Source organism: Accipiter gentilis, chromosome 6 (assembly GCF_929443795.1).
Source record: "Accipiter gentilis chromosome 6, bAccGen1.1, whole genome shotgun sequence".
In the NCBI taxonomy this organism is placed as follows: domain Eukaryota; kingdom Metazoa; phylum Chordata; class Aves; order Accipitriformes; family Accipitridae; genus Astur; species Astur gentilis.
In genome coordinates, this window is record NC_064885.1 from 42,608,754 (window position 1) to 42,622,072 (window position 13,319).

Below are 13,319 nucleotides of genomic sequence, written 5' to 3' on the forward strand. Positions count from 1 at the left end.
CTTCATTTTCACCTGAGTTTTAATGGTGGCATAACCATTTCCAATTGACGAGGTGCACACCTCGATGGGGGGGAGCCCGGCTGGAAATGAAGCACAGCTCAGCGCTGGTGTTAGCACTGAGCTCCCTCCTCCACTCTCTGGGCTCAGCTTCAACTCCTGCTTCCTTCCAGAAAGAGTAGACATATCGTGTCACATCTCACCCTGGAGCGACAATTCCAGAGTGACTCAGTGTCTAAGTCTTGCTCCCCAGCGTCACGTAATCCGGCCCAGCCACTGCCACTCTTTTTTCCTAGGCCTTAGCAAAGGAGGGAGATGAGGGGAGGGAATGGTCAGGAAAAAAGAAATTAGGCAATGCTGTACAAAGTCAAAATTACATATGGTGAATATTTTAAATTCTGGAGTAAGAATACTTATAGCATTGCTTTTTATTACTGCTGCAAGCTGAAGAGTTGCCGCGGCCCTGAGTCGTATGTGGATTAAGTCATGGGTTCAAGCTGATCTCTCCTGAAACAGGTTTCTAGAGTTCAAGGATCTCCACTAAAAATAACTTCCTTCTTGTAATGTGACAAATGGAAAACTGTAATCATTGAGAAGGTTGGTTTTGGGTTACTGATGGGAAAATGGCCTTCAGGATCATCCAGTCCTGTGCATATCAGAGCAACTGAAGCAGAAGCAGCAAAATTTGATCTCTTGGGTTGGCAGTGTTTTCTTAGATACCATTCTTTTAGTAGCAAAAGTCGTTCTAAAATGTTGCAATAACAACAGTAATAATAACAATAACAATAATAATAATAATAATTTTAAAACTAAACACAGCTCCTTTTCAAGCAATTGTCATAATAAAAAATAGTTGCGGAGATGCTGGATGACTCAAGAAATCAGAAAAGGCTAGTGAACATTTTACCTAAAAGTTATCAGATCAAAATCAGCCTGGTTTGATTTTAATTGATGGTGGCTGTTCAGCAGGCTAAGTGAAATGAGTTTGCTAATGTAATTTCTAGGGGTAGAGGTCTTTGCTGACTACCAGAACTCTGAATGGCTCAAGTTACAGCATTATCTTTTCACTCCTACACGCCATTCGCCTGAGTCAGATTTAAGGTAGTTTGGCATTAGAAGGAACTTTGTGTTAGAGCCGATTGTATCAGAGACGCCCTGTCATGAGTCTTGAATGACAAAACCATGTCACTGCTGTCTCTACAGACTGCAAAACACAGCTAAAAGTCTTGTGTTTTAGTTGGATAACTAACAAACAGCTCTTTCTTTCCCTTTCTTAACCAGGAATCCATTCCCTTTCACCAGGAGCACTGAAAAAGTGGAAGACAGAACAGCAACAACAAAAACTTTCCATAGGCAAGATTCCTAAATGCTAAATATGAGACCATCAGAAGACCTTAGAAGCAAAGTAACTAAGAAAGTAGGATTAATGTTGAAAGGTGTCACTCTTTTTTGGATCAGGAGAAGCGTGGATTGAGAGTCAGCAGTGCATTTTTCCAGGTTAGTGGTGATTAATTTGCACACACTGATAGGGGTTTCATGTCCACATTACGACATAGTTAATTAAATTTGTATCTGGCTGATTAGGCAACACATGCTATCTTTACCGCAAGCAAAAAGGCCCCACACACGGAATGGTGGAGTGCACATGTATTTGACTACAACCCATTTATAATGTGTCCCAAACTTGTAGAATAATTTTAAGCAGTAAGTTTGTCAAAATTCTCTTTAGTTGAGCATAGCTGGTTACAGAGTGAAGTGAAGTTTATTTGTGATGTTGCTGCCGCCTTCTGTATGTTATTTCTGATACTCAAATACCTGCCTACCTTTGACAGGAAAATGAGTATCACAGGATGCTATTCAAGTAAAAGCAAAATAAGGAAATAGTTTACAGAACTTGAATCAAGAGTGCTGCAGTCTAAACATTTACACTTACAACCCTATGGGTTGGCCTCATACAACCTTTATTTTACTCTACAGGGGCAAATGCAGTGGAACAGCATCTATTTTTGCTGAAGGCTTAAGCTGCGGAATCAGCGATGGCAGGTTCTCGGCAAGGCAGAGCACTGATTCAGCGACCCTTCGATAAGGCTCAGCTTCGGAAAGCACTGAGCCGCCCTGGCAGTGAATCATGAATCATGCAAAAGGCCACTCACATCTTGATAATCGGCGTTTTGAACATCCAGCCTAGCCATATCCAACGAGCTATCCACAATAAGATCAAAATTCACTTGCAAGACACAACATCTGGCACTGCTAAGATCGCTAGTCAGCTGCACGTGATCTCTCACCTCCAGGACACACACTTGAGCATCACTGACTTGCTGTAGGCATCTTTAGGAATCTGTATTGCGTGAATCGCAGGTTTGTAACAACAAGGACAGCAAGTTTCCTAATTTGTAACAGATGGTATCTAGATAAAAACTCCATCCTGACAATTCCTTCATCTCCCAAACCCAGTAACTTCATAAACTTCAAGTATGCATAATGACTGTTCAAAGTAGGAATTGAGATAGGGTGACAGCATATAGGGCCTAAAACAGAAAAAAACTCTTCTTCAAGAAACTGTCTCCACAGAGGCACCGGGGCAATAAACAAGTCACGTATTTTATGAAAACTACAGAGTTCTGAGAAATCATTTATTGGTTATGCTGATCGCTAATCTGCAACTGGAACTATAAAAATAAACTCTATAATGATTTGCTCTGTGTTTCAACTTATGTTTGGCATATTTCGGTATGTATTTCTATTCAGTTCAGATTATCTAAATGCTATTTCCATTTTCTTTACGGATCTTGCTCACAATTCTCGTCCAGCATGGACTTGCTGGACAAATTTAGTTGTTGATTGATGAGCAATAGCAGGTATGCCCTATTACTACCACTAATTCTTACTTATAACAGACCAGTTTGTTGAATTTTTTAATATCTTATAGGGTTACATATTACATAAAAGGAATTGGTTTGTATCCAATAAAAATACCAAAATAATCCAACATAATGTGTGAAAAAGAGGAATTTACACCTGTACCTTACATGGAGATCAAGTAGTTTTTATTTACTATGAAAGAAACAGAAGGAGATTAGGAGACAGAACAATGACAAATATTTACCATTTGAAAATACTGAAATGAAACAAGGGAAACAATTTTTTTTCCCCATTTTTTGTTGCAGACAAGGTAGTCTTCAAACACAGATAGCCATTTTAATGCAGGACCACGTAAAACTAACACTGTTCATAATGAAAAAGAAAAATGTGTTAGAATGCAAATTTAATAGATTTTCCTTTTACATCAGTGATCTAAAAAAAAGACAACCAAAGTACATTTCCAGAATCATCCTCCATTTTTTTTTCCACCACAGATCTGAGAACTAGGAAAAATAACACTGAAAAAAAGCCTTATGAATTTTTTCACTCACGCAGGAAAGCTGATACAGGTAATTTCCAGTGAGGTATGTCCAGAGGTGGGAGGGCTCAGTTTAGTCTTCTACTGATGTAATAGTTTTCTCACAGATTTGCTAGATACCTCAGAAGAAATACTTTTGTGTTTTATTTGGTTGATCTCTGGCATTTAGTTGGATGATGGACAGATTTTTTTTTTAAGTATACTCAGGCTAAATTTGATATGTTCAAATAGGACTAATCTTTCATTATTTAAAGTCACACCTGGACAAATGGAAGCTTCATAGCCTGAAAACAATAACTCTATACAGAAATAGGAATGCCATTAGTCTTGTTCGACAAAGTTCTGTACCATTACGCATAATAATATTTATATTATTTCCCATTAAGAGTTCAAAGAAAGCTGTCTTTTCCAGATTATTGAACATTTTAATGTGCTTAAAATTGGTCAGAAAATAATATTTCTTGAAACCTGCTGAAAACTTTATAATTTTCTTTAAAAGGGTAACCTAAGTTTTTCCTTACATCTACTCCCAGGTGCTAACAGTAGTGGATAGGCGTTTGAGGAAATGTAAAACATTTCTTTCCACTCAAGCCCACCAGAAGTGAGGAACCAGGCTAAGGCTGGAGCAGGCAGACGAACACATCAATTTAGAAGAGCCCCTCAGCAAGGAGACGGTCCACAGATGTTCGGGATTCAAAAGCTGCTCCTGCAACACAGAATGGAGGGAAGAAGAGAGAACAGCGATATCCTTTGCACTGAATCCTCCTCCAGCTGCAGCAGATGTAACGGCCGTGGGTGGTATCGCTTGTGCTCCTACTGTCTGAGCGCTGGTAAATCTGAACTTTGACAGTCTTATTTTTACATTTATCTTTAAACTGCTACATGGTAATATATATTTTTTTGATTGGGAGATATAAAATTAAGTCTCCTTGGGCTGTCAGGTTTTTTGCACCCCAGAGGAATTCAGTACAAAAAATGAAAATTACACTGCTCTGATAGCCTTCCCATCTACGGCAGGTAGCTCAGCGATACAAGTCACCCAGCAATAAGTTCAGGAGAAAAATGGAGGATAGAACATTCTTGTTTATTCAGATGAAATATTTATTCTCTGTGCAACTCATACCGAGTATTAAAATCCCCTCAAAAAAGAAAAATAAAACAATTTAATGGTAGGATTTCTTAGCATTCATGGAGAACTGGTATGCGATGGTCACAGCAGTTCGCTCAGGCCACCGGACTGCCCATCAGCCTTTCTTGTCGAAGAGCAATCAGCCTCTGAAACCACTTCTCTTCTGCTTCCGCCTTCTCGATAAACAGCTGACAGACAAGGGAGAGAGGAAGAAAAGCAGGCACAACTCATTAACTTCCTCTTTATTTGTTATAATCTGTTGAAATATGTGGTGACTATTTCAGTGGCCAAAGAAAAAGCCCAGCTGCGTAGGGGTGTTAAAATACAAAGGTAGAGACTTTTAATAATTGGAAAGCCAAGACATTTCAGTTTCGGTCTCCTCCTGAAACAGCAACTTTGTCATATTGTACGGGTCTTGATCTTTGTTAGCAATGTTCTTTTACAGAACTTGCATTAGTTTATTTATTTTTAACTTGCTAATTCTCAAAAAAACTCTACGGTAAGTACTCCTATTTCTACTTACAAGTGCTCACAAAGGAATTTGCATAAGTTTAGCCACAATGATTTAAAATTATCATAAGTTTGACATGTATTTAAAGCTGTACGATTTGGCAAGGTGGGCAAATTCTGAGTCTTCCACCAGGTTTCCCACTAAACAAACCAAAAGCAATTTTTCCTGAATTTTTTTTGAACAGGGATTTTTATACGAATAGGATCTCAAATTCCCCTGCATTAAATTAGTATGCTACTTTGTTATAAAATTTGTTTGTAACTCTAAAAACACATCACTGGTGAACTTCTTCTTTAGTAATTATTCTCTGTTGGATGATGCAAGGAGTGTGACCCTTTTTGAGCCAGTGAGTGGCCCATTAGCTAATGGTCTTCAGAACACAGATTATTTGATGAGCTGCACAGCAAAATGGTTGTTAGGTCACATGAACCTGCTCTCATTCAACCGGCTGTCTTGTTCTAAAGAGAAAGTAAATACGGGCACACTTACATTTGGATGTGCTAAAGAATTATCATCTTGATATTTGATGGCAGTAGGAATATTGGCAGGTGGTGGTTCTTTTTCAGGAGCAGATGCATCAGCAGTTCCTGCTCCCATAGTTACAGGTTCATATTGTAGTTCAGTAGGCTCTACTGTCTAAAAAGAAGGAAACACATCTGAATATTTTATCCTCAAACTCCCAAACATGGCAGTATCTTAACTGAGCGCTCCACTTTCCTCCCATTGCAACACGTGCCCACGAAAGAATCCTCATGCAAATCCCTCTCAGCGTGCTTAGCAGGACACACTGGACATGGACTAAGGTCCAGACTAAACACATGAAGTGAAAAAAAAAAAAGGTATTGCCAAAGGCAATGAGAGAGCTTGCAAAACTTTAGCTTTGGGGTTTTGGATCACTTTCTGAAGAAGCTGCATTAACTTCTCAGAGACTTCTGAAAAGGCAAGAAAATGCATGTTCTTGGGGAAACAAACTGATAATTCAGAACACCTCACTGTCAGGTGGAAAAACTGAACAAAACCTTTGCTTGCATACTTCCAGAGACAAAAGTGTCCAAGTTCCCTAGAAGACTTGGCAGCCAGAACGCAGGTAAAATTTGGAAACCTGGATGTCTCCCGTTCAGTGTTCAGAAAGCTGTCTGAAAATAATGCTGTTCTGTTTCAGGGAGTAAATATAGTCTTAAAGTCTGGCTTCAGTTAAGCAGAATTAAAAATAGTGCCCTCTACCTTTAATTACAGTGTAAATGCCTGATTACTCTTGGATTTAATTCTTCTGCTTTTCCTAAAAAAAATTCTTCGTGGTTTTAAAAGAATTTTTAAAAATTGGAGTTGCTCAGCATAGGTAGAATATACTGTCAAAACAGTTGATTTCATTGAAATTCTTACACATTTAAATGTATTCTTCTTTGAACACCACACCAAGAACATAGGAGAGTCGTTGGTGGGATTTAAGATTGTCAACATTGATGCTTTTTCATCAGTGGAAACTGTATTAATAGCGCAGCTTCCGCCTGACTTTGAAAGGATTACGCACCAAGAAAGGATATTGAAAACTTACCTTTTTGACTTCTTTACTTGATCTGAATGTCTGTGGAACAAAGGAGTCACTTTCAATAGCTTCAATTTCTTTTACTCGTTTCACTTGCTCTAGTAGGGTGGCTTGGTCTACAAAGAGAAGGTGTAATGTCAGTATACATTAGTGTAAGCCTATGATAAATGCCGTGTCTAAGCAATGTCTTGAATATATTTTACAACAGTACATAGCAGGAAAAAAAAAACCCAACCCAACTTGTAATGCAGCCTAAAATACTCTGTTACAAAGAAAAAGTCTCTCTTTTAGTAAAAATAACAACAGCGAGTTGGCCATTATTGTTCAACGTATGATATCATTCAAGATGCTAACTTAAGAATTTGCTAGAGATGTCCTTGCAGGATAACTGCTAGATTTATGGCATGAGGATTTCCTGGAGAAGTAAGGATTCGGGGACAGTGCAGACAACTCAGTGGGGTACCACCTGTATGTTGCAGTGAAACTACTTCTGCTTGTATGGAGGTGAATTTGGCTTCAGCTGCCGATGTCCCGAAAGATGTGCCATCACCTGTGTTCTCCTCATGACAAGCTAAGTGATTAGTTTGGCATTAAGAGTTATATCATTAGGTGAATTTGACAAAACAAAATATCTTGGAATCTGGTAATAACCTAACATACACACTAAATATTGTGTGCTCAGGTGACAAAATTGCAGCTGTTTAATCAAATGAGCAAAATTGCTTCTTTACTGTACTGTGGGGTCTTACAGTGCACTTGTATTTCACAAGATACTTTTGAATCCCAGGCTGAGATTTTATTTTGACGAAGTGAATGCAGCTCCCAGTGACGTTCCGATAAAGAAGAGCAGCTCCTGCCAACCTTGGTATGAGCTACACTAAACACGTAGCTGAGGTGCTGTCAGGTAGGCTTTGCTGGTTCTTCCAGTGCTCAACCAGACAATCTTCTGGATAGATTAGAATGGTAGGAAGTGAAGAGCATTCATAATGCAAGATATACTTCTTTTTAAAAATGAAACTACTGATGGATGACAGTGAAGTTTCATATTAAGGCTACGTTAATCTAAGTTGCCAATGGGATGGTCCGACTTCTCTCTCCCCCGTGCCCCTTGTGCAGTCTGGCATTACTCCCTTTGCCAAAAGCTAAGCGATTAAACCAGCTCACTTGGAAGGTGAAAGCTTGTGCCACAGTCTAACAAAACAGGACATCGTCTCCGAAAGTTTGCTGCCAGACTTACAATGCGGCAGCAACATCATGCACAGGCTGAGCTGGTGCAAACTCTCTTCGAGCTCAAATTTGTTTTTAAAAGGTTTTGTACTGGTGGGCTTGATGTCAGAGCAGGTGTATCTGCACCAGCCAGAGTTCAGAGGCCAGCTGTCTGCTAACAATTCGCAGCACAAACTCTGACTCTTTTTCTGGATAGCTTGGAAGTGCAACTGTGTCTAACCGTGCCTCTGTGTGGCTGAGTGATCTGGTACCGAGGAGGTGAGCTCACAAGTCACGGAATTGTGGTCTTGAGTGACAAAGTAAAAAGGAGATTGCCAAAAAGATGAAGAAAAAGCAACCTAGGATAGAACAGTGCTATTTTTTCAGGTACCTGAAGTTTGATCAAATATTTCATAAATACACAAGAATCCTTTAAACACTATATAAACCCAAATCTAAATAAAAGAGTAATTGTAATTATATATTCGTATTACCTACATATATATGTATAAAAGATGACATTTATTGTTCTAAAGAAACCAAAGTATATTTAAAGTCAGGAAAAGTGCTTGCAGACCAAAACTGCTTGCAGAATTATTCAGAAACTCAGAAGTACCAAATTCTTTCCCTGTATACAAAATTCTAAATCCAAATTCATCTAGATATACGCATAGACTGCAAAATACTATTTTGTGCAAGAAAAAAAATAAATGTAACTTGCATCCTTTCGCAATGACTAACCACTGCAAACACATTTCAATCTATTAATGACAAGTAAGCGGAGCTTCCCTTAAGCAAATAAACTAATGGCAGCTCAGAAATATTCCTGGGATGGATGTGCACACACTAAATTAACAACCTCATTTTTTTACCAACAGGTTGTACCGCAAAACTGTTTTGTTTTCAGTCCTGGGTAGTATGGCTTGTTCGTTAGGATACATCTGACACAAAAATATTTGCTTTACTGTGTTTCATTTTCTGCTTCTTCAGATTTACAGCTCAGTCAATCTTCCTTACTGCGGTGACAAGCAAACCTCGAATTCATTCTTCTAACTGCATGCTTTCGTTTAAAATTTTAACCAATTTGTCTTCATCTTACTTACTTATGAATACCATTTGCTTTATACACAGTACATTGGGGCCAGCCTGAAATGGTCGAGGCACCGCATCAGGGAGTAGCAGAGAGTTTTTGCTGTGAGCAGTATTTATAAAATAGGTAAGGCAGACAAAAGATAGGAAGAGCTGTAACTTTTCAAGCAGCGAACAAGAACCTGCCCTGTTGCTTAAAAAGTATTTGGGAATATTGTTTAGTCTCTATAGATACGATGAACAGAAAAATCAGGAACACGCTAAGTATTTCTGCATATGCTGAAGGTGCAGAAAGTCAAATCCACCGATTGCTGAGTCTGGATAACTGCTTGCAGCGCTCTGACTGCTTCAGCCGGTGAACTCCTACCTGACTGTTGTTTTAATAACTTCACTGAAGCCAAGCACGAGGTTTGCACCACTGTGGGAAACAGTGTGCCAAAACCTGCCGGGGAAGCAAGGCTGTCCTCAGCTGGAGAGAGGGTGGTAACCAGGGGGGGACATGGTCCGAGACACGCCGGTTCCTCGCACGCCCGGCCACGCGCCCCTGGGAGGGTTTTGTGGAGCCTCAGTAAAGCTTCCACTCTGGCAAGGCTGAGGACAAGAGCTGCGCTACAGCAAAGTGCATGACTACATCTTTAAGCCTGATTCTTTTGAATTTAGAAGGAAAAAAAAATCACTTGCTTACAACTAAGCTTGTGTTTAGAAGTTCTGTTGCCTTGCTGCTAAAGTCTTCTTTTTTAAAAAAGATTCCTAAGGATCCCATAGGAAGTATAAAAACAAATATACTAATGCCCTACTAGGGAGAGGGAATCGTGATTCATCAAGCTCTTGGGTACATCTGGTCTGAAGGTAAATAAAGGAGCGGTAAGTGTACCTGGTAGTGACAGTATTAAAACCAGGTATCAGAGAAAGGCAGGTGAACGTAGATTTAAAATCAGTTGCTCAACTCTTATTTCACAAAACCTACGGTCAGTTCCCAGCCTGTTACAGTATCTTACATGAATCTTATACAAACCTATGGGAATGACAAATTCTTAAGGGGGCAAAAATCACTAAATGTTTAGAATTACATCAGTGACATTAACTTGGGGAAAATGGACTGGAGGAAGCATAACCCATTAGCGTATGATTTTTTTGACAAACACATTATTGGTAGATAAAACGACTTCCATATGTTGTTTGTCAGATGTCAGTAGAAAGGATATGTATTTCATAGTAAAATCAAAAATAATGGAGTCAGAAAGCTAAGAGGCTACAGACAAAAAAAAAATAATCAATACTAACTCATTGCACAGCAAGTCTTTTTACCATGTTATAGCGAAAAAAAGAGGCTGTTTTTTATGAAAAGGCGATTCTAGCAGCAGTCACAATTACCGTTCCTGTCACCAGCGCTTTCCCGCTGACGCTCGGCCGTGGCGATACCGCGCAGCAGCGGGGCTGGGGGAACCCCCCCGCGGGGAGCTGGGGGGGGCAGCCTGCACCCAGCCCGGCCCCACAAACCCCCCCAGTGCACCCCCCGGCTTAAAAACAAATCTATTAATGGCCCTTACCCTAAAACTGATGCTAGTCGGGGAACGTGTAGTTAATGCAATTTTATAGTAATCTAAGGATTTTTGCCCCAGTTACGCCGGCCACGGAGGATTTAACTGGGAACGCTGTCCTTCAGAGATGATTCGGTATTTTACACTTCCCATCTATATTTACATCTATTCACATCTCCCCATATATATATCAATATATATACACACACAGACATCTTTTATAGCTGCTATTTTCATATTGCATTCGTCTGTATTAACCATAATTTGAAATGTCACTTTAGAAATAAAATGTGTATTAATCCTTCGGATGCCACCCCAAAATTTCACACACACAATAATTAGAAACACCAGAGAATCGGATAAAAGAAAAAGTAACTTGCCTGCAAGCTCTACATAAAATATTCCCATTTCTTTGCTTATTTTTAAAGACAAAACTGGTCATGAAGCATTCTAGGAATTTAACAAACATTGAAACAGATGCATTAAACAACTAATATCTTGTGAATGACCCATTAAATAAAAACATACTTTGAATATTCTCATATAATCTTTAGGCGTAAATTTGTAATGCTTACTGGATTAATTGCTAAACTATAATCCTGACCATGAAAATGAACCCGTGCCCTCACCTAAAGAGTTTTCTTTCAAGTGGGTCTAACTTAAGAATCAAAGCAATGACATAATACACCTAAAATATTCCTCAGAATGTATGTTTCTTCATATTTTACTACTTACATTTAAAGGGATAGAGCTGGTTAATTTCACTGACCCATTTAAAATGTAATACATTTTAAGTAATATGCTTTGAAATACTTACAGGAAAAAGTTGCTATTTTTTCTGCTCTTTTGTTTATGAGTTGAGGATTAAAAGATGAAAACACAAATAGATACCAGACTAAACAAACTAGAGAGGAAACTATTTGCCCCTTCATCCCAGTTTCTTTAGGGTTAGCTTAGGTGATACTGTACAATTTTTGTACAACTGTACATATACAACTGCATGGATACAGTAACAACTGCATTACAGAACTGTGTGTTTTTTCAACAGAACTGTGGTTTTTCACATGCCCGGTGCTTTTTAATTGCTGCCTATTTTTACTTAAGCTGCACAAACTGAGATATTCAAAGGAAAATGAAGTTTTAATCTAGACAATTTGCAGCAGGAGAGACAAAAATCTACACGGCTCTCAGACATACTGTCTTCTACAGCGCAGTGCACTGAAATATTTCTATTAAACAAAATGAAAGCACCAGGAGGAGGAGGGAAAATCCAGCAGGATGGGTGGGATTCACTTCATTTTTGTCACCTCTAGACTTTACAAAACTCGGAGCTCTGTTTTTTAGGAGTTTTTCTCCCCCCTCAAATCTTTTCTCCCTGCAGGAGACAATTAGCAACGGCTAACGGGGGTTATGTACCAGAACCCGACCCAGGCGCACACGCCAGAGCCCGCAGGTATTCGCGGAGCGTGACCTCAAGTCCCGACGCCATTCCCGGCCTCCGAGCGAGGGTGCCCGGGCTCACCGGCCGAGCTGCGCGGAGAACCTCGCTGGTGCCTTCAGCAGCCACCTCGGGGCTGGCGAGACCCTCAGAGGCGAGACCTCCTGCAACCCGCCAGCCCGGTACAACCGTCTTAGGGAAAACTGGAGCGAATCGGCCAAGAAACGAACCGCTCCCGCCAGCTTTCGTGTTCCGAGGCCCTTCTCCCCCTGCCCGGCTCGAGCCAGGTGAAACCCTCGGAGGCGGTGGGATCCCCCCCCAGGGATGTGAAGGCCACCTCACCCCCGGTTTGCCACCCGGGTCGCCTCGCAGCCCAGTGAGCAGCCCGGTCTCCGCGGGGCCATTAGAGGGAGGCACCGCCACGCACAACGCCGGCCGCATCCCCGCCTTTGTCTGAGGCGTTTGGAAAATTGCGGATGATTGAGCCCCGAAGACGCTGTGAACCGAGCATCCCTGCCGGGGCGCCCGATGACGTGTGCCGGAGGGGGGTTGGGGATTAGTTTCAAAACTACCTCTTCCCTCTAACGACTTTAAGTCACGATAAAAACTGCTTGATGCCTCCAACGCTTCCGGATCCCCTTAGCTGAGTCGAAGCGCCGTTTCAACACTTGGCCACACTATTTCCTAGCTGTTGAGATCTCCAAAGAAATAACTTCTTCCAGCCAAAGTCGCAGGCACAATAAAATGCACTCCAAAATGAGCAACCGTGGCCAGAGAAAGTTTGTATTGTTAATTTGCATTCTTCAAGCTTAATTGCAAGTACTCTGGTGCTACAGTTGTGATGTCTTAAAATAGCAAGTTCTAAGTACCCTAGTACTTACTAGAGGGAGTACTGCAGCACTTACCATTTGCTATTTTAATGCATTATAACGATAACTTAGCTTTCACAATATTTTAAAACAAGTCTGGACACTAATAGCTTTTTCTTGAAAAAGAATGGAAGTATTTGGTATAAAATCAAGCAGAAGAGACGACGGGAAACTTTAGCGATCGAGTTCTGAATTTAAGAACACTTAATTTAAGCAATTTAAGAACCTTTGGATTTCTGCTCTAGCCACGCATTTAACCTGCACACAGGTTACCTCCACCCTTGCGCTTCTCACACGCGTGCTAGTTCTTCCATTCACTCGCAGTTTGAGGCCTTTTGGGGGTATTTTTGAAAAAATTCTGGGAAAAAGTCAAACTCGGGTAGCAAAGTGGCAGGAACCAGGCCTAACACGCTTAAAATCGCCGAATATTTTCCTGCCCTGAGTAGAGGGGGCGAAAGAAACCACGGCCGGGGCCGGCAGCGCGGGGGCTCGGGGGGCCGGTGAGCTGGCTGGCCGTCTGCCGGCCGCCCCCCACCGCCCCAGAACCGCACGCCAGCAGCCCGCCGGGAGAGCCGGCGCAGCCGGAGCAG

General features: G+C 40.9%; 1 protein-coding gene across 5 annotated transcripts in view; it reads right to left on the reverse strand.

Annotated features, from left to right (window-relative positions):
- Nucleotides 1-4,465: 4,465 nt before the first annotated feature.
- Nucleotides 4,466-13,319, reverse strand: part of RSRC1 (arginine and serine rich coiled-coil 1) — a 174,681-nt gene continuing 165,827 nt past the window's right edge. For all 5 annotated transcript variants that reach the window (XM_049803408.1, XM_049803406.1, XM_049803407.1 and 2 more), the window contains 3 exons: nucleotides 6,596-6,702; nucleotides 5,530-5,676; nucleotides 4,466-4,717 (listed from right to left, as the gene is read on the reverse strand). In XM_049803408.1, coding sequence (XP_049659365.1) covers nucleotides 4,625-4,717; nucleotides 5,530-5,676; nucleotides 6,596-6,702 — 347 coding nt within the window. In that variant the 3' untranslated portion in view covers nucleotides 4,466-4,624. The remainder of the gene's footprint in view (nucleotides 4,718-5,529; nucleotides 5,677-6,595; nucleotides 6,703-13,319) is intronic.